The 27,660-nt window shown below is 40.1% G+C and overlaps 1 protein-coding gene across 5 annotated transcripts in view; it reads left to right on the top strand.

Moving 5' to 3' along the window:
- Nucleotides 1-27,660, top strand: part of ZDHHC14 (zinc finger DHHC-type containing 14) — a 248,705-nt gene that overhangs the window by 184,141 nt on the left and 36,904 nt on the right. For 2 of the 5 annotated variants that reach the window (XM_006022378.3, XM_014519345.2), the window contains exons 8-9: nucleotides 3,253-3,355; nucleotides 14,893-17,115. In XM_006022378.3, coding sequence (XP_006022440.1) covers nucleotides 3,253-3,355; nucleotides 14,893-15,294 — 505 coding nt within the window. In that variant the 3' untranslated portion in view covers nucleotides 15,295-17,115. Of the gene's footprint in view, nucleotides 1-3,252; nucleotides 3,356-14,892; nucleotides 17,116-27,660 lie in introns of those variants that run through there. The other 3 variants (XM_006022379.3, XM_014519346.2, XM_025202659.1) reach the window with 3 other exon arrangements.

The following is a 27,660-nucleotide window of genomic DNA, read 5'->3' as shown; positions in this document are numbered from 1 at the left end:
GACGGGGGCAATCTCTACTGCCCCCCCACTGCCCAGCAATTGGGGGAGGGAATGGGGCTGGGGGGGCATCCTCCCATGGTCCCCCCACCCTCCTCCAGCCCTCCACCCCCTACTTACTAGCACGGAACCCGGGTCCACCTAGGAGGCTTCTGATTCGATTCAGACCTTTTAAATGGATCTTTGGATTCGGAGATTCGGCCCCCGAATCGAGCTGAATCTCCTCCGAATCAAATTGGCTACCGAAGCTTTGCACAGCCCTAATATTTAGCACACAGGAGACCACACCACTATTGATTTAACAACGTCTGACTTCTGATGTCTGACTTCTTCAGTTTAGTCAACCTAAACTGGACAGGGCTTCATTATCATATGTTCATAGCTTTGGCAAAATCTTTCTTCTTAGGACAGAAACGAGTTGACAAGCTTTTTGTTTTGTGAGTCCATGATCAGATCTGGAAAAAGTTTCAAAATATATGTGAAACTAAAACTCATTTGGGTTTTCTCAGAATGTTCAGTGTAGCAATAGTTGATAGTACAGAAATCTGAGTATATTTAATTATCTGCAGAAAGCAGAGCAATATCATTATTTCTTGTGAATTCTTTTTTTCCTTCTCACTTTCCCCTGAATTTTGGGTCTTTAGATTGTAAGCTTTTTTTTTTCAGGACAAAAACAATCTTCACAAGTGTCTATGAAACACCTTGCAAAGTGATTTTTCCAACATTGGTGCATACAGCATTAGTGGTTGGCAACAGATGAGCTAGTCATGTGTTTCTAGGCTTGCAGATGCTAAATTGTGCCCTGGGGTTTCAAATGATAAATTGCATTTAAAGTCTGCTAAATGCTTCCCAAATATTAGTTTTATGTGTAAACAATTTTCTGTAGTTGGGTTAGGGATACTATATGCTTGTAAGTAGTAGGGGAGGTATAACAATGTTTTTGGAAATAGGAGGAGAAATAGTGCACATGTGCACAATCTCTCCTAAAATGCTGTGCTATACTGAAATTTTTTTAGGTTTTGTAAATAAAGAATAAAATAACTAGAAGTAGAATGATGACTCTTAAAAAGCACCAAAATGACTTCTGCACAGCAAATTTAATTGGTTTTCAATAGGATTTAGCTCTATGGTCACTTGGTGCTTTTGAAGACATCACTCAAGTGACTGGTCTGGAATTTAAGATAGAAATCACTTGAGATCTGTGATCACTCCAGTATCTAGTAATTGCAGTTCAAAACAAGTACAAGTATAGCCTTCATATTTTAGCAACACGGGAAAAGTGACCTAGTAGTTAAAGTAAAAAAGATGAGATTGATACATCTGGGTGCTGTTAGTAGCTCTTCATTTGTCTTTCTGGGTGACTGGCTTAGCCCCTTAAGATACTGGTGTTAATGCTGATACTGTAAAATTGCTACTACTGCAACTGGAATTCTGTGTTCAATTTTACCTGTCTATAAATATAACAAATGCTTTATTGTTTCCTGTACCACAGTCAGACATGCTGGGGCAAACTAGGTAATGGGATTGCAAGTAAAAATGTGTAAAAGTAATATGCAAGTTTTTAGTTTTTTGAGGTTTTTTAGGACTCCACAGGGTATACACCTCGATGAGGTACAATACTTGGTTTCCAGTCTCCGCTCTTGTGAATATTTATTTTATTGAAGTGGAATATCTTCAGTAGGAGAAATTGAGAGCAGCACACTCTGAAGCAGAGTGGTTAGGGCACTTTCCTGGGAGAGGGAAGTTAAGTGGGTTCTAGTCTCCCAGGGGAGAGGTAAGAATTGAGCCTGGGCCTCCACATCCTGGATGAGTGTCCCAACTGTTGAGTGTAAGGAACCAGACTGGTAGCCTTGCCACTACCTCCTCTTGTGCATGGGGCCAAGGCTAGACTTTACTTCCACTGCACTGCCCTAGTTAAAAATGTCTGGAACGGAAACAAAAATATGTGTACTATTACTGTAACATTTTGGTCATTTTCTGATGTGACAGGAACAATACCAGTTCCTGGAAAAAGATATTATCCTGTTTGGTCTACAGTTTAAATATATACAATAGTCTAATTAAATATAATACAGACACTTGCTTCATCCCAGGACAAATTCTTTGGAGGAATGACCTGTATTTTTTTCACACTTCCTATAGTTAAACAGTAGATGATAAGACAATGTTTCCTTTTAGAATTGAAAAAAGCTGACACGTGCAGAATAGTATGTTTTAGGATTGGGATACATGATATGTTTACTACATAGTAAAATCAGTTTGTTATGTAATAAAAGAGGAGCAGGCACCTGACTTGTATAGTACCACTTGAATTCTCAGGGTAAAGTTATCCTATGAAAGGTTTGCCTAATAGGCAAGATATGTAGAAGCTGAATAGCAAGAGAATATAATTTAAAATTTACCTAACCTTATACTAAGGGTCAACCTTTAAGATGCCTTAAAATGCGTACCCACTAGCTAACTATACTGTGAACCCCTTAGCCATTTAGCTCAACCCCCAGCATACACAGTCCAACGTTGAAACTGAATGTCCAGGTATGAAGCTTACCTTGTCACTACTCATCTCCTATGCCCTTCTTCTCCTTTTACACTCTGTTTCAATTTACCTATTTGCTGGAAGCCTCAAATGCAGGAAGTCCCCCGGTCGCAGTGCCACAATTCTCTGGATCTACTTTCTGCCCGTCTGTACCCCACTTATCTTTACTGTCTATAAATAGAGATGAACCCAGAGGAAGAGATTAGTCCACAGACCAGTTAGCAAGACTGTTCTGAAAGGGAACCTAAGATTCACCTGCTGCCAGGTTCAAGTAGTAAAATGCACAAGGAACATGATTTTGATGATGGCTACAATGGATGACTCAGGCTGTTTGAGAGTGATCTACACGATGACTATAAATAGCACTGAGAGCCCTCAAAATAGACCCCAGTAGGCTGTGGGAGCTTGCAGTCTTTTCCCCTCTTGGGTATTTAGAAGTCCTTGAATTTGCTATTCAGCTGCTAAAACACAGGCCCGTGGCTAAAGCCCAGAAGTGTCAGCTCTTATAACCACATGGAGGGAAACAATTGCAAATAAATAACTTTTCTTTTACTGTTGGTTAGTAAAAATAAAATGAAATAAATTTTAAACATTTATCTGAACTATGGGACACATTTGAAAGTATTGATAATGTATTAAAGTATTGTAAATGTTTTTCTGTATCTGTAGAGTTACTGATCACGAATATTTCTAATAATTTGTTTTGCTTAATTCTGTAGCTTAATTGACAGAAGAGGATTTTTACAGCCAGATACACCACAGTTAGCAGCACCATCAAATGGCATTACAATGTATGGGGCAACACAGTCTCAAAGCAACATGGTAGGAATCATCCCATAGTGTTGTTCATCAAGATCCCTGTGAATGTTTCCCTTCTCTACTTTCATGTGAACTAATCAAGTAAAAACTAACCGGATACACTGCCACCCTAGGTGGAATGACTCATTTTTAGCTATAGTGCAATAGTTTTGTGCAGTAGGAAATCAAGGTTTTATCTACTTCTATGCACTGATAGTTTTTACTCATGGAAAATAGAAAAAGTATTTTTTCTATACCTGGAATATATTTGATACTGAATATACAGTGTCACTGTGACATGTACCATTGACACTTGCCTTGTTTTCAACTGGAATAGTCAATTTTCTTGGCAGCATCTGGATTCAACAGGTTTTCAGAATAGTTTTATCATTTAGCAGCACATGATTTTCTTCCTTTGCCTGTGCAGTGCAGATTTTTCTTGATTGATGCACTTATAGAAACAGATGAGATGTTCAAGACATGAGTGGGTTTGGGTGTGGGGAGGTGGACTTTGAACTTGTAATGAGAAAAACACGGCAACCTCAGTATCATACTCAAAATGATAAAATATCTTTTGAAGCTGTGCCAACTCCTGCTGTGCCCTGTGCTGGCAGTGGACCTCACATTAGAAAAAAATTACTTCAGTGCCAAAGAGAAAAGAGAATCACGAGGAGAGGGATCTTCTCTTAAGGCAAGCATCCTACAGAGATGCCTGTTTCAGAACTCGTGTCTTTCCAGTATGTGGGTTCTGATGCTGTGTTAAAGTTTTCATAGATTGATGAACCCCATGCACATCCTCTCCCCCGCCAAAGGAGTGGAATGAATATTCACCACAACCTCCTTCATATAATTTCAGTCCTCATTTTGACTGAAGATACGACACACCCCTTCACGGTTGTGCGAATGTTACTGTCATTTGTAAAGTTTCTAATATAGCTTTTAGAATTAAGTTTGCAGTTCTTATCTCAAAGATTTAGGGGGGGGGGTTGTCAGTAAACCTTAATTATGTTTCTCTAAAGTTGATAGCCCCTTTCTTAAATTTTAATAATAAACAGCTATGTGACTGAAGTGCAAACACACCATTCATCTTACACTTTTTGTCAGGTACGAATGGACAGGCCATCCTAGCCATCAGTGCAAGTTCTATGCAAATAGTTTTGTTTTGTTCAGGTTTGTTCTGGTGCATTTTGTTTTGGTTTGGTTTTCCAAACCCTCTTCACTAACCCCCTAAAAATAGCCTGAAATAGCGTGATATCTTTCAAGACTATTTATACAAACTCCACATGTAATCTTAGTATCTCCTTTCCTCTTACTATATTGCAGGAGTTAGCCACAGTACAGTCTTACTGCAAAGTCACTCTGAAGCCCTTTGGGAGAGCTATCTGGACAGTACACAGTCTATGACAACAGCTCTCTTTGATTGTGTCAGTCCATCTGGGTGTTTTAGGCTTTGCTGTCAGCATTAAGCTCTCTTAGAACAGGTTATATATGCCTATACTGTATGTTTCAACTCATATGCCCAGTTAAATTGACTAATGCAGCCCTGCTCGTGTCTCTAGGAACTTTGATACAGGTGAAATCAATACTCTCATACAAGTTTTATAAAAATGGAATGCTAATCACTTACTAGATCTTTATGACCGAATGCAATTCAGCCTGTCAACAAAATGACCTTTTCTGCTTTGCTGGAGATAAGAGAGCAGTAGATTTTGCCAAGTTGATCATAATATATATGGTTACTGTCAGTCAAGCCAGTGATTGCTGCTGCCTAAGAGGGTGGCATCTAGAGGCTTACAGCAACATGGCTTTAGGTATTGAAATTAGATCAGTAGATGCAGTACTGCTGGAATGAACATCATCTGAAACTGAGATGGAAAAGACTTGCATTAAGAAATATAACAGAGGAGAGCAAAGTCATTTTGAGGCAACTGGCCATCCTGAAAATAATTTCACAGTGAACACTTACAAAATTGAATAGGTCATGTTTTCCATACAGACGCATCTTTAGGATTCTGAGTGTTGATACCTAGCACAATGCAGTGCCATGTATGGCTAGATACTCCAGTTGGCTAGTTCAGAGCTGAGTGAGTTACCAGATGAAGTTTCATTTTTAGAACAGCATTCCACCTAAGTTAATTAGCCCTGCTGTAAACACAGGGTATAGTAGTCTCTTCCCTTTCCATCACTTCTACTTCTGGCCTCAGGCTCCCTGTTCCCCAGTTTCAAGCTTCAAAAATGATCTTTCCTTGTTCACAGGTAAGATCTTGGTCTCTTGCACACTGTAGACCTTTCTCCTCCTGTCACCTCAAGGTAGCCTTGTTGCTAGCTGTGTGCTTATTTGCCCCTGCTTTCAGTGATCAGTTTTTCCAATCCCTTTCTAATTAGCACCACAACTCTCCCTTTTGGTCACCTTAAAACCCTGTTTATTTCCAGTTAAGATTCTGATGGCCCCTTTCCAGGTTTTAAATCATCTGGTAAGTCCTGTTTTTCTCCCAGAAACAAATTCCTTTACACAAGCTACTAATAAGTCCCTGGATTGATCTTGACACTGCAGATGACTCAGACCTCCTACCTGATCATGCTTGAGCAGGAAGCAGATGCTGTTCAGTATCATAGAATCATAAAAAATTAGGATTGGGAAGTACCTTAAGAAGTCATCTAGTCCAACCCCTTACTCAAAGCAGGAGTATCATCAATTACATCTTCCCAGCCAAGGTTTTATCTACACAGGTCTTAACCTCCAGGGATGGAGATTCTACAACCTCTCTGAGTAGCCTGTTTCAGTGTTTCGCTACCCTCCTCGTCAGAGTTTTTCCTAATATCTAATCCCATCTTCCCTTGATGCAACTTGAGACCAATGCTCCTTGTTTTGTTATCTTCCACCACTGAGAACAGTCTAGCACCATCCTCTTTGTAACCACCCTTCAGGTAGCTGACGGCTGTTACTAAATCCTCCTGTACTCTTCTCTTCTCCAAACTAAATAAGCGCAGTTTCTTCAGCCTCTCCTCATGCTCTACAGTCCTCTAACCATTTTCGTTGCCTTCAGCTGGGCTCTCTTCAATTTGTCCACATCCCTTATGTACTGGGGGACCCAAAACTGGACACAGTACTCCATTTATATCTTCACCAGTGCCAAATAGAGGGGAGTAATCAATTCCTTAGATCTACTGGCAGAACTCCTACTAATGTAGCCCAGTATGCTGTTAGCCTTCTTTGCAACAAGGGCACAGTGTTGGCTCATATTCAGCTTATAAAAAAACCGGTAACCAACCATGAAGTTGATTAAATGCAACCAACGCTGAGCATGACTATAAAACACATGGCCCATATTGGAAAACATACTGATGAGAACTTACCACAAGGATAGGTTAGTGCAGCCCATCTGAAAAAGATAATACAAATTGAGCTGAATTGTATGCATTTGGCTGGAAAAAACTAAAGGGCCTATTTAACTATTAATGATTTGAAGGTCTCGGAGGAGAAAATACAAGTAGGGATTTTGAGGTTGACCATACTCTACAAATTCAGTTGTGCATGTGTTAACCTTCTTTCTGTTAAAACTCTTATTTCCCCTTATCCATTGTAGCTACCTTTAACTCATTCTGCATTTTTATATTTATCTTTTGCTCACAAGCCTTTAATTGGTTATTTGTATAGGATTTACACACAAGGTATTTTTATCTGTTTTGAGCAGTCCATTATAAGGCAAGAATGAATACTTTATTCTGTACATTTTTCTATATAAGAAGAGAATTTTAGTTTTGTGTGTTTGCTATGGGATCTCTTGCAATTCTCGACCAACTTACCAACTGGTAGATTTTAATAATCAGAAGGCGGGGTAGATATGCTCCTTTATAGTCTTCATAAATAAGATATATGGAGCACAAGTTTTCATCAACCCAAGTTCACTTTATCAGATTTTAATAGTGTGCCACCCTTTCCATCGTGATTGCTGCTTTTCTTAACTTCCATAAAATCTGTTTTTTGAGGTGGAGCACCATTGCTTTCTATGCATCTGTTCCTTACTGCCTTTGTAGTTTATGCTTACCAGTGCCAAGCTTCCTTATTATTTCCACTTCTCCATATCCCGCCTTTCATAAATAGGCTGTAGTCTCTTTTCTGGATCATAAAATTGCCCCTCCACAAACCTGGGAATCATTTTCAGACATATAAAGCTGTTTATTATCCATTAGAGGTATAGGCTAATTCCTTCATGAATGTCCTCTTGTATTTTTAGCATCTGAACTGATCTGGGAAATGTGCATTCTCACTGTCCTGAAATGTATTTTCTCCTTTGCTTTTTATTCTTTTCATTATTGTAATTAGTAGTAAATAATTCAATTATGTTAATACCCAAAAGTCTCAATCAGAATTGGGGTCCTTTCTCATTTAAAAAGTAACTTGCTAGCATTTTGAACATTGATCTACAGTTGTATACCTCTGTCTGTCATACATGGGTTGTGTCCAGCTATCTTGGCACTCCAGAATCATCCCTGTAGGTTGTACTACTGTTGTTCAGTACAGTCAGACCACCTCGGGCCATTTATTATTGTTTGTTTGTATTTTACATGCGGATGATTAGACCATCTTGTTCAACTTTCTATTTGATACTTCAAGAACTGTAAAGTTTTCTTAAAAAATACCATTGCTGTCTAAAATTTTCTAAACATTAAGTTAATTTCATATTCAAAACAATAGAATCTCTGGTGGTGGTTTTAGGAATGTAAGAGCTATATTAACCTGTACAAGAGCTCTGTTTAATATGTATGTTTTGTGTGGGATTAAAAAACCCCTTTAGAACATTTTAAAGGTCTGTTTCCATAGAGTTCTTTGTATCCATAATTTGCAAAATAAAGTGTGGTATTTTCATTTTTATGTTTTGTCTAATTTGCATTTAGTTTGTGCCTACTGGTGTGCAAATAAATATCAAAATGGTTAAACTTCTCGCTATGTATATAGTTGAACTTGCACTCTTACTAGCACTTGATTCATCACTTCCTTGGCCCAGAATATGCTATCCCACCACTAAGGGGGGGGAATTATATTTAGCAAATAAATCAGGCAACAGGACCTAGAGGAAAAAGAAGCCAAGGCATAAACTTGTATAATAGGTTGTGGTGTCTTGTTTTTTGGTTTGGTTCCATTGTTTCTTTGTGTGTGTGTGCATCTAAAACTTTGCTATTGAAAAATTCAGTGTAACTAATAATTTTGAGGATGTTTACTGTTAAATTCTTACCTGTACTGTTCATGTGCATCAATGCATCATGTAATTAAAGAACATTGTGGAATTCTCTCTCTAGACAGTAACCTAACTGAGGGGTTCACCAGGGTACCAGCTTTGGGTGCACTGACTGGGAGAGAGGGTGGGGAGTTGTGTAAAAACAGCTGCCCACTGCCACCACTGCCCAATTATACCTGTATTTACAGACAAATCTCTTGATTAGCTTTGTGCATGTCACAATTTGAAGACTGCCATACTTGTGTAAAAATCCTGTACACTGTGAGAGATATATTTAATACATCTACTTATAAAATAAATCTGCTATCATCCATTCTCAAAACAAATTTAAAACCTAATAAGTTCCAAGACTTGATAGCTTAATTGGAGAAGGCTCTTTACTGGCTATGGCTTCTTTACATAAGAAGTTGCCTTGTTTATCGCTGTTCATCATACGCAGAATGATGAAAACTTAAAAGTAAGATGCTGTTTTCAAATTCTCCCCAAATAGGAAAGCTATCATGTATAGGCTGGTTGGAAGGAACATCTTTCAAGGTGGTTCTTGAAAGAATAGGGAAGCATGGTTTGAAGGAGTGGGTTAGAGGCAAGGTGAGAAATGCGTGAGAGAGAGCGCAATGGAGAATACTTGCAGGCACAACAGCCCTAAAAAGCTGTAAGGCATCCTATTTAATAGAGCTTTATCTTTCAGAGGTCCAGCTAAAATAGAGTCCAGTAAAAATATTTAATCTAGTCTATTACATGAACCAAATTAAAATATCTTCATACTATTTTTAAATTTGCATGTGCTGGAACATTTCAAGCAGTGCTTTGCCTTTGAAAATAAATCTTGAAGCAATAAATCAGATGCTAAAGCTGTTTGCTAGAGGTGTTCTCCAGTGGTTGACATTCCTTTGTTCTATATCAGAGTATAGTATTTTGTTAATATCTCTCAGAAATGATGGACTTTGTTTTCCCTTTTGAAGTTCTAAGCGTGCTGTCACCCTATTTGTAAAGCATGTCCCCTCAGGTTGATTTAGGGCACATGGACTAGCTTAATTGAGTAGGGATAAATAGCAATGGATTAGGAATGGACTCACAGTGAATAGCCAATCAAGAGCTTGATCCTGAAAGGTGCTGACAACTGTGCCCTGAAACAACGAAGCACTTATGCACGTGTTCAGTGTTAAGCTTGTGAGTAATCCCTTTGAAGTCATATGGGAGTGCTTATGTACTTAAGTGCTTTGCTTGTTTGGGGCCAGAGTGCTCTTCGTCTTGTAGAAGCTGAATGTGAGGATTTTGTGATGGTAAATTGTATAATGGAAAGTCAGCGTACACATCTTTCTGAAACATGCATATATGAGTGCATACACTACACGTGGGTAACAGTTTCAAAAGTGTTTTAAATCCTACTGAAAAGCATTGAGACACTTGGGCACTTTTTAAATTTTTACCCTAAATTTTTATACTTTGATTAAATAATCACTCTGCTGCTTACTTTGGTACAACTTTTGTGGGGTCATTTTGCTTTCTGGTGGGAGAAACTGAGTGGCTGAAAGTGTTGTCCTGTCATGCGTTGTTCGGAGAAGAGAGCTTTGCCTTCCGGTGAGTTCACACCAAGCCTAGCACAGTGGGACCATAAACCTCATTGGGATGTTGGGAAACTGCTGTTTTGCAAGCACCAGCTGATTCAGGATTTTCCTAATTATAATTGCTTCCGTATTTTAATTTATTGGAGTAATTTGATTGTTGGTTAATTAAAAAAAAAAAGTCAAGGGGGCACTTAAAAGTGCAACATGCATCACCCCATTCATTTTTATAAGGATTAGATTACTTAGTATGTTTATTTATAAGTAAAACCATTATCCCAAGATTAAAGCATATACTTCATAAGGTGGGCTGAGGGGTGAGAGAAATAGTATATGAGCAATGAAACTTCCAAATACTAAGCTTTTCAATTTGGAAAAACATCCAAATGCTTAACTACTTAGAGACACTGTCCAATCCTCTTAGATCTATAATATTAGGAAGGAAATCTTGCAAGGAGTAGCTCTCAGAAATTTTAAACTCCTCACATCTGGTCAGGCTGGAACACGATTTGGATTATGAAATATGTCCCTCATCTTTTCTATTTTGTATTGCTACAGCAGGGGAAAATAAAACTGGAGGGCCTGGGAACCCTCTTGCCCTCTGCCCCTACAGCTTCTTCCCCCTGCAGCCTTTTTCCCCTCTCCTTACTGTCAGACCCTCCTCTCCCTGAGCACATGGAAGTGAGGGGCAAATTTGAAACTAATCTTGAAATAAACATGCCTGTAGCAATTTGCATATAGTACACATAGATTTGGGGTCCTTATACACATGCATTGAGGCTGCTTTGACACACTATGATTACAGCACATCAGAGCAGAATAGATTAATCAAGTATGCTGAAGTGTGGTAATTATTGTGCTCCAGCAGACTCCAGCATCACGTATATTAGCATCCCTGTGCGGAAACATGGCAGTGGGGCACTTTCACTAAAGTTCATTTGACGAGCTTTAGTTAAAACACCCCTGCTGCCATTTTTCAGCATGGGGATGCTAATACACATGATGCTCTTAGAGCCACTGTAATTGTATGCCTCCCCCTTGCCTCCCCTTGCACGTGTATAAGCATCCTTAGTTCATCCAGAATTGATGCATTTTACCTTTTATGAAAATGCTGCAAGTTTTAGCACCAATACTCCAAAAACACACTTTTAAGAAGCACTTTTGTACCTACTTTATATATAGTACAAACTATCCTTGATATTAGGCTAAAGTCAAAAGGCCATATAGTTCATGGGACAAGGCCCCAACAGAGTCAAAAGCATTTCAAGCTATGGTGACCTTGCAGCTCAGCACTTCTCAGTATATGTGTGTGTGTGTGTATGTGTTTGTACTCCAGATAACCTCACTTCCCCCAAAAAGGATCCATATGCTAATTAGCTTCCAAGTCCTGACTGGAACCAGGTATTCTTGTCACAAATCCTGGGATCCTCCAAAAAATTATATGCAGATGAGGCACAGGGCAACCTGATCCAGCTTCACGTCATGGGGGGGGGCCACACTAATCGCATGTGACAGGTTGAGCGAGGATGTGACCAGGGGACTTGGGGTGAACTGTTTAGGACTGCATTTGGTGAAATTTGCCAGACATTTAAGGTGGGTGAAGAAACAGGAATCATTGACAAGAGGAAAGAAAGGCCCAGCTCAGCTGTGGGAGTGAAGAGGAAGTTGAAATGTATGCAGTGTAGTGGCTCACTATGACTTGGAAAAGGTTGCCACTGAGGGGGGCTGTGCTTAGTGGGTGTTACCATACACCTATTCTGATAGACTTTAATAACTTACTCTTTGGTAGGTTCCCATCAGCACGTGTGCTTAATATGGACCATGTGTTTTACAGTTATGCTCAGTGTTGGCTGCGTTTAATTAATTTTGCAGGTGTTTTCCATTACTGAGCACATGCTGCTGTTGGCAGCAGTTTAATGATAGACAACATATTTAATGAGGTTTCCTTACATGTGACTATAAGATGAGGGGCCTTTCCCCCCATGCTCATTGGAGGTGGGGGACACCTGTCTTCTATTCAAGTAAATATAGTAATTTGGCACATCCATTTCTGAACCTAGCTGAAATCCCAAACTTTATACATGTGTAGGAATGAGAAGTAATGGAAAGGATTTAAATTTTTGTTTTACTTTTTATCTGGGGCATGGGCAAGGAGATTTACTGTATTTTCTTGCACACAACACAACCCAAATATAATATGCACCTTTTTTTTGAAAGGCAAAATGAAGAATTTTTTTCCCCCAAGGTTATGGTTGTATAGAGTAGATGGCCTAATCTTCAGCTGACTCACTGTCCATTTCCTGCTTAACTAAAGCTGAATCCCTAGCTGCTGCTGAAGACTGGTCTCCATAGGTAGATATATGATTTTGAAAATAGCTGAAGAATCTGTGCTTAAGAGCTAAAGACTCTTGAACTAAAGAGGCTGTGGAAATAGAGAGACCAGGAGCAGCTAGAAGATGACAATATTGTACTTAGAAAGTTGACTCGATTGGTGGAATGTCAAGACCATAAGACAGATGGATGGTCATTAACACCTGTAGAGTGGAGACCAATGAGCCATTAGTTGACTCCCTCAACTGCCTGAACCGTAATACCAGAGTCACTGTACTGTGGAGCAAGAATCAAATCAGAGTGTTCACAACACTAGGCAGAAAATCAGCTTCCCAGCTCAATTCATGCACCCCAATTTTGTGGGGGGTTGATTTTCAGGGGAAAGGTGCATGTTGTATGTGAGAGAATGTAATCGTTTATTGGATTAGTTTCTGCTGCACTATTATCTTTGTTTTAGAATAATTCAATTATTAATAGAAATTAAAGCCCAATCAAACTGTTTTAAAAATAATTTTACATTATAAGTAAAACTGAATTCATGAAATGCCTACATTGCATGAACAGGTATCTGTCACACTGCCATAACTATAGATTTATCTTTTGCTTTCAAGTTTTGGATTGATGATAGAACACATTGTCTGTAACGCTTGCATCATGTACAACAGAAGGGAATAACAGCAATATACTGTATGTCAGAGGAATGAAACAATATTGAAAAAAGACAGACGGGAACCAGATATCTATAAATAAATATCTGGTGTCCTGGAAGCCTTGCTTGTAGCAAGTCAGGCACACTAGCCAGTGTTAAAGGATCTGAATTTGGAAGTAGCCCTACAGCTGAAGCATAAGCGCCAAGTCTAGAATTAAAACATATCTGCAATCAATTGAAAGTGGTTACTATTTGGAAACAGCTATTTTAGTATGTTGCAAAAAGTCTGTGTCACGGAGCTTATTTCAGTTTTAGGTAGCTGGATGTATTTCAGCATTTCAGGCTATAACTTTTGTCACCTTAGGTAGTGAATGATAATTTTGACTATGCTGTTCTTGCAATGGATAGTATGTAAGACTTATCCCTGGTGTAACTTCTGGCTTAATTAAAATACTCTGCAACTGAATTTGGCCCATTCTGTTATAAAAATCTGGGATGCTTGCCATAAATTAGTATAGCTACATGTTGGTCCTCCATGCTGTCAAAATTAAACAAACAAAGAGCAGCATAAAAAACCATGGAAGTGAACTTTTCTCTCAAGTCCAGTCCACATGATCATGCTCCTATGCCATGTACGTGCCTTTGCCTGAAGAACATTTCAGAAACAGCCCAGAAAACAAGATCTTGGGAAAGGAGACTAATTGCCAGCCCTGTTTATATGGAAGTAGGCCCATGTTCAAAAGGATATTTGGCCTAAGCAAGCTTCTACAGCATAACAGTTCGCAAGTTCCATGAAGACTTCAAAATAAAATTAAAAAAAGAATGTGATGAGAGTCTTGTGTTCTTGAACTCACAGGCTAAGTACAGACAGTCAGAAAGCCTGAGGCTGAATCGATTCAGTTTTTGCAGGTTAGCCCTCACTGTTATAGCTAGGGAGTGGACGGGTGGGGTCAGCCATGCTCTCTGGAGCAGACAGTGGAGCACAGCCCAGGGCTGAAAAGCATGCTGGGATGCTGAGGGACTCTGATTGAACTTGAAACAGGAAGGGGCCTGGTACAAAAGTTTCATAAACTGGTTTGACCCAAATCAGTTAAGTCTGATGCTGCATTCAACCAGGTTTATCTGGAACTAGTTTCAGCCATTTTGAAACTGGTTTACATGCACTGAGCTTCTGTTCTGTTACAGGTTTAAACCAGTTTCTGATTACTTAAACCTGAACACTTAGTGTAACCTTGTCCCTAGCCACAGAGGCATTTGCCTTGTGGCTTCAGGCCTTTTCCAGATTTCTTTGACTTTATCCATCCTATGGAAAAAAAAAGAGCAGCTTTAAAAGTTGTCCATCATCCTGTTTTAAATACTCTTTAGTGTTAGTGATATTTTGAGTTGCCACTTCTTTCTCTGTGCAGTGAACCACCCAGGAAATCAATCAGCCAGGAGTTCAAAGATTTTTTTTCAAGAAAAAATAAAATCAAACATCTATAAGTCAAACTTGCTTACAAAGTACTACTCAGAAGTAACCAAGGGTACTTGACCCTTGCATACTGTAGATAAATAATTGTCAGAATTTACTCTGGCATTTATCCCAAGAATTAGCTGACTTAATTATGCATGCTTTTTTTTTTGTCAGCATGGAATATTTTTTTCCATTGGCTAACCCTGGAATGATACTAATGAATTCTTCTTTTTCCTCACATCCCATTCTCTTCCATATCTTTTGTCCATATCCTCCCTCTTTCTGTTTGTCCCATGTATGGTTTTGACTCTTCCATTCTACAGTGTGACCAAGATCAGTGCATTCAGAGCACTAAATTCGTTTTGCAGGCTGCTGCCACACCATTACTACAGAGTGAGCCCAGCATAACTAGCGAAGAACTACCTTTACCAGGGAAGACCACTATCAGTGCTCCTTGTGCCACGCTGACCCTAGGGCAGCCGACACCACCATCCTCCATGCCAAATCTCACCTCAGAAACAGGTTTGACAGACATGCTACCATTAAAGGAGGAGCACGAAGGTCATCAGTTCCTTACTCCTGAGGAAGCACCATCACCTCCTGGTATGTTGCCAACAGGAAGCCCTATTACACACAGCCATACCATGCATGTCCTGAGCCTAGCCAGCCAAGACTCATTGCATGAAGACTCAGTACGTGGTCTTGTGAAGCTTAGTTCAGTTTGACCAACTTTTACTGACTACAGACACCACAAAATGGTGCAATGTTCAAATGTTTACTCAAGATGAAAGACTTTACTACCACTGTAAGACTTTTTAACATGCCTATAATAATGCAAACTTTCCCATGTAATGGAGTCTACTAAATGGACAAGTTATTTTTTCAATGGAGCTATGGTTTTGGGGTTTTATTTTGACCAGGGTGTTAATGAGTATGTTTTGATGGCAACTGCTTTTATTTTTAAATAAAAAACAGAAATGGTCAGTAATCCTACTTACTGGAAATTGGGGTCCTGCAACTTGGAATTCTGCCTGTATGACAGTCTTTGTTACAGTATAAACGAGAAAGATTGGATGTAAGTATCATGCTCTGTGTTTTATGCTCTTGTAATACACACTTGTTAAGGCTTACCACTCCTGTGGCCAGAATGATCTGCACTTACATGTTATGCTATTAATATTTGAAATAGAAAATTACCATTCCATTTGTTAATACAAAAAAAGACTGCAGATGTGGATTTGCATGCCACGCTACAGTATGTGTTACAGTGGTGTTGGTATTAAAAGAAAGTGCTGCTTTTTTATTTGTGAGGTTCGAGTGCTGTTTCATTTAAAGACAGTGCAACGAACAAAACTAATGGACAATATTATTTTTTCAGTTTATTAAACTTTATTATAAATTAATCAGTGGTGCCTGGAATATGGAGGGCTACTGATTTTAACATGTTACATATCATTTAACCTTCTGTTTTAAGTGTTTAGAATAAGGTATTGTGTTGTGCCATACCACGGATTTTTCCATTCCCTAATGTGATAAGATTACCTGTGGACATCCAATAAAAGGACAACTCTATTTCTTTGGATACGTGTACAGTTATCCTTACACAGTTTCCTAGGGGGGGAAAATATGTTTGGATGACTTAGTCTGCAAAGAGGTTGTTTACATTTGGATGCATTTGCATAATAATACAGGAGCTATAGAATCTGTTTATGATTTGTTTTATTTTAATATTATGCATGGTTTTGCATTAGCTGTACATGTGTGACACAGTATTTCTACAGTAAATCTGTGTTCAGAAACAACATTGCTAAAATCTACCTTGCGCCTATAATCCTGCTCTCTTATCCAGTTAAGTGCAGGATAATAGGCTTGGGGGAGGAAAAAAAGAAATGTCTGTGAGGTGACACAAAATGAGAAGTAATGTATGGTAGCTGCCAATTGGTCCTACTTCTTCATCCATTATTTAAAACAGAAAGATTTATACTACGAAACTGCTGTACTGTAATTTGAGTTTAGGAGAACTTAAATTTTATGGTTTAAAGAAGGTCTTCCCCTCATGAATAATTGAAGAGAGCCGTGTGCCTAAGCTAAGAAAACCAAACTGTTGTAATTTACTGTATTTAACATGCTTTTCAGATTTTGGATTTTTATTTTCTCAGAACAAAATAAGCAGTGTTTTCCAGGAAATTCAAGATATTATTTAATTGCAAATTGCTATTATGTAAAATGATTCATTGACAGATCAAGCATGACTCAGTTGCATCAGTGACATGGTTGTTTACTTACATCAGGTTAAAAACTGTCATTCTTTAAGAAAAACAAATAAGCCTTTTGTAAAACTGTTATCTAGGCTATTTTAAATGTCAAGGGTCTTCTAACTTTGGTGAAATTGTTGTAACTATTTTTTTCTAAATGGTTATATTTCATCTAGGTGTACATATATACATATATATATAAGACATCAAAAGTTGCCTTCTAAAACCGTCAACTGGTTCCTGGACTCCACAGAAAGTTATTGCCTTCCCACTATTCTCACTGAGGATGAGCCATTAAAATATTTGTAAACTTTCTCACAAGGCTCTCAGTTCCTTTTCCTGTTCAGCCTTACAGGGTGGCTCCAAAGCCCTCCTTTAACTGCTCTGTCTTTCAAGCATGTCCACTTCAAAGAGCCTTCTTTATTCTGGTTTCTTCAGTGTCCCTTCTATATGCTGGATTCCTATGTATAGCTAGGTGCTCAGGAACAGTGTGGACCTATTGAAAAAACTTGGTAGATGGAGCCTTGAGCATCAACTAACCCAACAATCTTAGCTTCAGTTTGGAGGGGGGAAGTTACTTTAAGGCTGATTTTTTTTTTCTCAAGGCAGCCTAAGGACATTATATGTTCAAGTCATATTGACTTTCAGTAATTTGGGCAACCAACTGCCACAGGCAACTTTGAAAATTGCAGCTTTTAATGATGCATCATAGTCTAGTCTCCTGTTTTGGAAATGTTCCAAAATCTGTGTTCTCAGTCTAGTTCACGGTTCAATGCTTGTTACAAAACCATTACACACTTTGCCATTGTTTGTGTTCCCTTAGAGTTTAAAAACAGAAGGGATGTTACAGCTCAAGATTCTAGTTTGGTTAAGCTGTGTTAAGAAGTGAAGCATTACAGCATCTTCTCTAATGTTATTTGGCTTTTGTTACCGGTATTTATCAGGCTTCCTTGTCATAAGGACTAAAATTTGGCTAAAATTCTAGGGAAATAATATACATCTCTTCTTATGGCATTGAACTCATGTGTGAGAGCTTCCTGTTTTCTTAGGGGCAACTAAGTTCAAAGAACTTTTCATCTGCACAGTTGTTTTATGACAGTAGTTTGCAATTTGTTCTCCACTGGAGGCTGATCTAGGACCATGACCCTCCATATGTCATATGGACTGCACCCCTTCAGGACCATACAGTTCCCATTTTCTCCTGCCTGGCTATCAGTCTGCTCTATTCCTCTCTCCTTTGGGACTGGAAGGTGCCAGATTGCTCCCCTGCTCCTATCTTGTACAATTCCACTCTCTCTCTCACTGACCTATTTCCCATTAATGCAACAATAGGAAGGCAAGAAGGGTATAAGTCCTGGGTGCTGCCTAAAGGACGGGGGGCATCAGAATAGAGCTTGAAGAACACCTCACTCTCCCGTTACTCTTGTCACTGCAGCCTACACCTTTCCTGTAATGGCTCTGGTTCTGACAGCAGAGCAGAGCAGCAGGATGGCACACGGTGTCCTAGGTGGTGGCAGCACATAGTGCAGGAGCAGCAGCTGGAGGTTTGCTGATGTGAGGAGAGAAGTTGTCTCCTTTTTTGCCACTGGATATTGGTTTTAAAGAGCTGCATGACACATGTTGGTGGCAAAAAAGGTAGTGACATTTCCCCCCCACAGTAAAGAACCTCAAGTGCTCCCGCACTGTGTACAGCTGCCCCGCACACAGAGCTGGCCAGCTGCACCTCTGCTACTTCCCCTTATGCCACAGACAGTCCTGCTCTTGCCCTCGCCCTTGCCCTCGTCCTCTCCCTCTCTGCACTATCTCAGGGGACTTGATATGATCACTGTTCTGAGTGCTCTTCCCAAGGGAGGGCATGAAGTCACTTAGTGGGAGCATCCCCATGAGCTAGATCAGGGGTTTTCAACCTTTTTTAACTAGTGTACCCCTTCTGGTGGCAGCGGTGGCCAGCCAGCTAGGGGGCTGGGGAAGGAAGTGGCAGCCCGCAGAGTCACACATGCGACCGGCCATGGGAAAGCAGTGTGCAGCAGTGGTGTGGGGTGGTGGCAGCTGCCATGTCCAAGATCCCCCCTCTTGTCTGACTAGCTGGTCAGGCAGTTCCTGTGTGGCCCTCAGAGTGGAGAGGCAGTGCTGCCCTTGCCCCCCGGCCCTACTCCTGGGAGGTGGTAGTGTGAGGTGGTGGATGGCGGCTGCAGCCACTACATGTGAGCCCCCCGCCTCATGTCTGTCCACAGAGGGGCGCCTCCTCCCTGTCAGCTATTGGCCAAGGGCAGTGGCCTGATGGCCAATCAGGAGAGCGAGTTGGGGTGGAGGGTAGGGAGGCGCCGCGATGCCCAGCACTTCCCTCCGCTGGTTAACAAGCAAAACGTGGGAACACCCCAGGGGAGATGCCACCACTACGCCCTGGGGCACACTCCATCCCTGCCCGCCTGCATGCCCCCTATGACCTTTCCAAGTATCCCTAGGGGTACACGTACCCCCAATTGACAACCCCTGAGCTAGATGATAGAGAGAAAGGGCTACAGATTATCAGTCATGTGGGCCATGGGTTGAAACCCTCTGTTTTGTGAGTTTCCCAAAGCAATGCTAATTAAAGCAATACATCTGTAGCTAAATATGACTTAATATTGTATTAATTTTGAAGATGTCATTGTGCCCACGATTCAGTGCCCACTTTGTTAGAGAAACAAGTAGAATCAATATTTTACTGTTCTATTAAAACCTCACAGTTACTGAACTGACTGAGGATCATTGCTGCAAGCAGATCCATTTTTAAATGATTTTACAGCATTACCCATTCATGCTCAGAGAGATGTTTGGTGACAACCTTGGTATGTACTTACTGCTAAATAGTAGGCTAGGCAGCATAACATCAGTTATGTATCCAAGCTAAGGCTACAGTGATACTTTTACCTGGGGGAAGGAAATATTATGCAAGTTCTTATTCTTCTCCATCTAAAACATGATGTTCAGGCTTTCAGATTTAAATGTTTTAAATTATACCCCATACCTTTTAGATCCTTCTGTTTTGTTTAGTGCCAAATGGGAAAAATGCTCAACAATAAAACTGAAATACTGTAAATACCCATTTTAGACCCATATATCCATTCAAACTCCAGTGAGATGCCATTTGTTTGCCCTTTATTATCTTTCACAACTACATTTACAAATGATAAATTAAGTATTGCATTTTCTCATTTCCTTTTTATTTGCAGTGTCCTATTACTTTGATAAAATCTATTCTCTTTCTTTCCCCACCCCAAATTTATGTTATGGTGACATCTCTGGGCTCTCTGACACTATTGCCTTGTGAGGACATCTACTGGAAACTGTCAGAATTGAAATAATGACATACGTGTGTTCCCATGCTTGCAGTTTTTGATAACAGTAGACAATGACTTTAATGTCAGAGTGAAAGAAATCCCTGTGGAGGGCATTCTTTTATCATATCTTTACCCAGCAGTCACTGCTTTCTATTATATGAGCCTCCACAGCTGGAACTCACATATATGGCACCAGTAAGCAAGCTCACAGTTCACCTCCAACTCTGCAATTTTTTTTTTTCTCTTGGTTATATTTTATTTGCATTGTAGAGCATGACTACTAAGGATTGAAATCAGTGTGTTTTTCTCTCCTTGCCTATTGTCCTTTTATTTTTATTCTTTTTTGTTAAACACTCATGTTATATAGAATTTAATATTACACATATTTTGAATATTCTTATTAAGTGGTACCTTCCAAATTGTATATACACAGCATCTAAATGAAAAGTAATGTTTGCAAAGAAGCTAATACATGTTTTATTACAAAGCTCTATACATGTGTATACATGTGTATTCAGTATGCTGGTTTATCTGGCAGAAAATACTTGTTTTCCTTTGGGTTTTAAATGCATTTCCCCTAGGTTGGTATACAGTACAGTACTGCCTACAGTGGAATTCAGCATTTCATAAATAAGATCCATTTTAAAAGGCACCTTTTTCTTGAGTGTTCTCAAATAAATATCTTTATAAATTAATTTTATATTCATAAAAATTAAACCCTGTGTTATCTGTGTAATAAATGTGAAAGATGTTTGATTTTTTTGTAAATCAAGGAGTCCTTTATCAACTTGTCCAGTGCCCTTGTTAATAAGTTACATGTATTTCCATATTTAAATGGATGCTTTATTAATTCAGCCATTAAATATAATTGTATAGATAAAAGATTGGGGGAACAGGCAAATTGGGAGTTATGAGATCTAAAAATGATTCCAAGGAATTACACGCAGCAAAAATTATAAAGCAGATGACAAGTTTGTGATGCTGGAAAGATCTTTCCCTCCATAAATCTGTATATTTACAACAGATGTACTGTACAATATTTGAACCTGTAAACGAACAAATCTTTTGTTCTTGACTATACGTTACCAACTGCAGAGACAGCACCATCTTAACCTGTGAGATTGGGCTATTAAAACAGCACTTATTACCTGTCACTATATTTTCAAGTCTCCAAATTCAGTACTGTTTGAATGGTGATTATAGGGAATTGTCCTAACTCTGCTTCTTTTTTGGGGATGCAGGAGTGAATTAATATTCTGTTAATTTTGGGGAAATGCAGTAATGGCTAGATCCTAAGCATAAACATGCTATTCGGGGCTAAGACCCAGCCTGAGTGTCAGTTCTTAAAATTAGTTATGGCACAAGTGGATAAAGAAGGGGAATTAACAGAAACATCTTTCACGTTTTACATATTTAACATCCCTTCATGTAGTTGGGCTGTATAATATAAGTGTTCACATGCACACAAAATTATAATAAAATAGGTAGAATAAAGTCCTTGATATGTATCTATAAACCCCCTCTCCAGGGAATGTCCCATTTTAAGGTCCAGTCAATTTTACAAAAATCGTGTTCTCCAACAGTTTTTAACTTCCCCTCTATCCTCTGGCTGCTCCTTTAGTTTGGCTGTGATTGATAGATGCCTGACAATTCATGCACTGCTCAAGGACTAGCATCAGGCCAGTTGCATGTTACCAAATAACCCACATGACATGAGTCCTCAAAACTGTACAAAACCAAGTTCCTGTGGATTGAGGTTAGCTCCAACTCGAAACCATGCAAGTTGTCAGCCAGTTCAGCCACACCATCAGATTCTAGGCACAGCCTTTGGCAGCCAGGAGCACATATAATGCTACTTTCTATGTCTCTTGCTCCAGCAATTAACAGAAGTGAGTAAGAAGGTATAAAGAAACAAAATGAGATCTCTCTTCTTAGGAACCTAATGCTTGGTTACCACCTCCAGAGTAGTCCCCTCTCTCTCTCCTTCCTACTTGTTTTCATTTTGAAAATCTGCTCACTTTGAAAATAACATTCATGAAATAAGGGGAAAATAAGTGAATTACTGGGTCCTTTAAAGTCAATAGGTGGTTTGCCAACACCATTAAGTTCTCTATATGCTGTCAGTAGCACTGGGCAGAGATGGATACCAGGGTTACCAGCTGTGAGGTAGGCTGTCAGAGTTAGTAAAAAGCAGAGAATTAAATGGAATCCTGCACATCAGGGAATGAGACTGGTATAATATTTTGGAAATGTGGTGATGTTTCTCTGGAGTCTGCCTGGTGTCTGAACATATGGTGGGTGTAAGGAGGTCCTCCTATTCAACATGCTTCATCTAAATACAGGATTTGCTGTAGCAAAAGCAGGGTTTTGGCCTGTGCCCTATAGTGACTGTGTGCTCTATTCCCTGAACGTTTTACACTTTCTGTGAAGGAATTGTGCTACTGTGAACATTATGGGTATTTTGCATCATCGCTTAAAGAAGGTAAGGTTTAACAAATGTGGTTTGTCAATTAATTTCTTAAGGTTTTTCAGCACAAAGAGAAATGTTAGTTATAGGAGACAACTATAATTTATGCATGAACAGTGACTGATTATGCAGGAACAGGATGGTTTTTGCAGAGAAAGTGTTACTAGCTGGAGTTAAAATAAAGGAAGCTATGTGATTCCAAATTGGTACGCTCTTCTGCTCTTCACTTTGTTGTAATGCAGTGATAGATTATGATGGTTCCTCAAAATGGTTGTATAATATTGTTCCTGACAGAACAATGACAGCAAACACAGTCACATTTCTGTTTACAAAACACTGACTAGTTTTGTTACTGTAGGTTACTGCATGGTGTAGAAATGACCAACACTTTTAATTGTTAATGGCAGAAAATTTTCAGCATGTTGACATCTGTTTTCAGTCAGCATAAAAAGGAAAACTAAAATTTTCTTAGAATTCCCCTGAATTAGACACTTTGATTTTTTTCATTCTCAAACATTTGAAATGTCGCTTTTAATCAAAATATTTCATCATTTGATTTTGTTTTATTATTTCTTGGCATGTTGCTAACACAAAATATAACTTCTTATCCATTCACATGACACATTCATCATATATCAATGAAGCTCACCACAGGCCAGTGTAGCTCAGCTGGGAGATCATTAGTTTGAATCTCTAATGGTCCCTGGTTCAATCCTGGGCTTTTGCAGGCCCTGGCCCCTCTTTGAAGGAAGAATTGGAAGTCCTTGCACAGTTACAGGACTATGATATGATTGGAATAACAGAGACTTGGTGCAATAGCTGGCATGACTGGAGCACTGTCATGGATGGGTATAAAGTGTTCAGGAAGGGCAGGCAGGGGAGAGGAGGAGGAAGAGGAATTGTTCTTTTTATGTACAATTGTTCCAAGTCTCCAGTATGAAACTGGAGACAGGCCTGTTTAAAGTCTCTGGCTTAGGGTCAGAGGGGAGAGTAACAAGGTGATGTCATGGTGGCTATCTACTAGAGACCAGGAGGATGGGGTGAATGAGGCTTTCTTCAAACAGCTAGAAGTTTTCTGATCACAGACCCTGGTTCTCATGGGGGACTTTGGTCACCCTGACATCTGCTGGGAGCGCAAAACAGCAGTGCACAGGTAATCCAGGAAGTTTTGAAGTGCTGGGGACAACTTCCTGGTGCAAGTGTTGGAGAGGTCAACTAGATGCCATGCTCTTCTTGACTTGCTGCTCACAAACAGGGGAAAACTGGTGGAGAATGTAGTAGCAGATGACTACTTGGGCAGCAGCAACCATGAGATGATCTGAGTTCAAGATCCTGAGGAAAGGCAGGACAGAGAGCAGCAGAGTATGGACCCTGGACTTCAGAAAAGCAGACTTCAACTTGGTCAGGGAACTGATGGGCATGATCCCCTGGGAGACCAGTCTGAAGGGGAAAGGAGTCCAGGACAGCTAATCGTACTTTAAAGAAGCCTTATTGATGGTGCAGAAATGAACCATCCCAGTGGTTGGAAGACTAACAAGTATAGCAGGAAGACTAACAAGTATGGCAGAAGACCAGCTTGACTTAGCAGGGAACTCTTCAGTGAACTGAAACACAAGCAGGAAGCTTACAAGAAGTAGAATCTTGGACAAACAACTAGGGCGGAGTATAAGAGTATTGCCTGTAAGAGTATTGCTTGGGCATACAGGGATGAAATCAGGAAGGCCAAAGCACAAGTGGAGTTGCAGCTAGCAAGGGATGTGAAGGGTAACGAGAATGGTTTCTACGAGTATGTCAACAACAAGAGGAAAATCCAGGAAAGTGTGGGTCCCTTACGAATGGGGGGAGGTAACCTAGTGACACATGATGCATAAAAGGCTGAAGTATTTAATGCCTCTTTCACCTGAGTTGTCACAGTCAAGGTCAGCTCCCCAACTACTGCACCTGGCAGCAAAGTTTGGGAAGGAGGTGAGCAGCCAACAGTGGTGAAAGAACAGGCTAGGGACAGATTAGAATAGCTGGATTTGTATGAGTTCATGGGGCCAAACAAGATATACCCAAAGGAGTTGGACAATGTAATTGCAGAGCCACAGGCCATCTGCTGGTTACCTTTGAAAACTCATAGCAATCAGGAGAGGTCCTGAATGATTGAAAAAGGGCAAATATAGTGCCCATCTTTAAGAAAGGGATGGCAGAGGATCCAGGGAACTACAGATCAGTCAGCTTCACCTCAGTCCCTAGAAAAATCATGGAGCAGGTCCTCAAGGAATCCATTTCTAAACACTTGGAGGAGAAAGTGATTATGAACAATCAGTATGGATTCACTAAGGGCAAGGCATGCCTGATCCACCTGATTGCCTTCTATAATGAGATGACTGGTTCTGTGGATACAGGGAGAGCAGTGGATGTGATATACCTTGACTTCAGTAAGGCTTTTGATACGGTCTTCCACAGCATTCTTGCAAGCAAGGTGAGGAAGTATGGGTTGGATGAATGGACCGTAAGGTGGGTAGAAAGCTGCCTGGATTATTGGGCCAAAAGAATAGAAATCAGTAGCTCGATGTTTAGCCAGTGTCAAGTGGAGTGTCCCAAGGGTTGATCCTGGGGCTGGTTTTGTTCAGTATCTTCATCAACAATTCTGAAGAAGGGTTGGAGTGTACCCTCAGCAAATTTGCAGATAACACCAAGCTGGCAGGCATAGTATATATGCTGGAGTGTAGGGCTAGGATTCAGAGAGATCTAGATAAATTGGAGGATTGGGCCAAAAGAAATCTCGAAGTTCAATAAAGACAAGTACAAAATCCTGTTCTAAGAACAGACTGATTCCATGCACTGGTATAGAGCAGGAAGTCTGCAGAAAATGACCTGGGGGTTATAGTGGATGATAACGTGAATATGAGTCAACAGTGTTCCCTTGTTGCAAAGAAGGCTAACTGCATACTGGGCTGCATTAGTAGGCTTATTGCCCACAGATAGAGGGAAAGCAATTATTCCCCTCTATTTGGCACTGGTGAGGCCACATCTGTAGTATTGTGTCCAGTTTTATGCCCCCCGCCTCCCACTACAGAAAGGATGTGAACAAACTGGAGAGTCCAGCGGTATGCAATGAAAATGGTTAGATAGCTGTGGAACATGTGACGAGGCTGAGGGAACTGGTTTTATTTCATCTGGAGAAATACTCCAACTACTTGAAGTGTCGTTACAAAGAGGATGGTACTAGATTGTTCTCAGTGGTAGCAGATAACAGAACAAGGAGCAATGGTCTCAGGTTACAGCAAGGGAAGTTTAGGTTAGATGTTAGGAACATTTTCTCATGAGATCCTCATGAGAAAGCACTGGAACAGGCTACCCAGAGAGGTTGTGGAATCTCCATCCTTAGATGTTTTTAAGATGCAGCTAGATCAGGGGCGGGCAGTTATTTTGGGCAGAGGGCTACTTACTGAGTTTTGGCAAGCCATTGAGGGCCACATGACAGGCAGCCCAGGGGAGATAAATATTAATTTTCTAAAATTTTTAGGGGCCCCGCAGGCCGGGTAGAATGGCCTGGCAGGCTGCATTTTGCCCACCCCTGAGCAAGATAGAGCTTTGGCTGGGATGATATAATTGGGGGTGGTCCTGCTTTGAGCAGGGGGTTGGACTAGACAACCCTGTGAGATACCTTCCAACCCTAATAATCTATGATAATAACTGAAATACATATTTTTTGTTTCAAGATTTTTAGTTTACATTTATATTACTCTTTAAAAGCATTTAAAACAGCTTCTTTAGTCATACTGAGTACTCATCTTCTGTTTTGTTCAAAGTGTCAAACATTTATTACAAATATAGGCAGTTGCTTTGAACAAGAACATAAGATATAATGTTTAATTCAACACAAATTAAAGTAACAGCTGTTTAAAATAGTTTTGTACAACCTGGAATAATTTTTACGAGGATATTTAAAACAATTGCTATTTGAATACTGAATGAAAAATCTTTTTTTTTTCAAATTGTAATTTAATTGCTATAATGACACATTTTGAATGAAAGAATGAGAAAAGTACTTAATAGCAATTAGAATAACAGCTGTCTTTAATGGCTTGAAATAATTCTTCTAGTATAAGAGATTGGTATTAAAGATAGTAGGTACTTCATACAATAAAAATAAATAACAACATGTAAAATAATAAAAAATAAAGTATAGTGTACTGTTGTGAGCTGTGATATGAGAAATGGTTGTCAGTTGTTACTGACTGCCAATTTCATCTCCAAATTAGTTGTGATTAGGAGTTGTCTTTTGGCTGCAGGATCTAATTTTTGTAAGGAGTATTTTCCCACGCAAGGGGCAACAATATTAGTTTGACCTAAGGGTTGTTTTTCATAGATTTCATAGACATCAGGGCTGGAAGGGACCTCGGAAGATCATCGAGTCCAGCCCCCCGCCCAAAGAGCAGGAAGTCAGCTGGGGTCATAGGATCCCAGCAAGATAAGCATCCAGTTTCATCTTGAAGGTGTTAAATGAAGGCACTTGAACCACCTCCGGTGGCAGGCTGTTCCAGACCTTGGGGGCTTGGACAGTAAAGAAATTCTTCCTTATGTCCAGCCTGAAACGATCTTGAAGTAGTTTGTGACCATTCGACCTCATCATCCCTTGGGGCACTCTGGTGAACAAACGTTCCCCCAGATACTGGTGGTCACCCCTGATAAACTTGTAGGTGGCCATCAGATCACCCCTGAGCCTGCGTTTTTTCAGGCTAAAGAGCCCCAGGGCTCTCAGCCTGTCATCGTAGGGTCTGCTTCCCTGATCTCTGATCATGCGTGTGGCTCTTCTCTGGACACTCTCAAGCTTCTCCACATCCTTTTTGAATTGTGGAGCCCAAAACTGGAAGCAGTACTCCAGCTGTGGCTTCCCTGACCTCTGATCATGCGCGTGGCTCTTCTCTGGACTCTCTCAAGCTTCTCCACATCCTTTTTGAATTGTGGAGCCCAAAACTGGACACAGTACTCCAGCTGCGGCCTCACTAAGGCCAAGTACAGGGGGAGAATGATGTCCCGGGATTTGCTTGAGAA

Source organism: Alligator sinensis, unplaced genomic scaffold (genome assembly GCF_000455745.1).
Source record: "Alligator sinensis unplaced genomic scaffold, ASM45574v1 scaffold331_1, whole genome shotgun sequence".
In the NCBI taxonomy this organism is placed as follows: domain Eukaryota; kingdom Metazoa; phylum Chordata; order Crocodylia; family Alligatoridae; genus Alligator; species Alligator sinensis.
The sequence above is the reverse complement of the archived record's forward strand: the minus strand, read 5'-3'. Positions and strand labels throughout refer to the sequence as shown.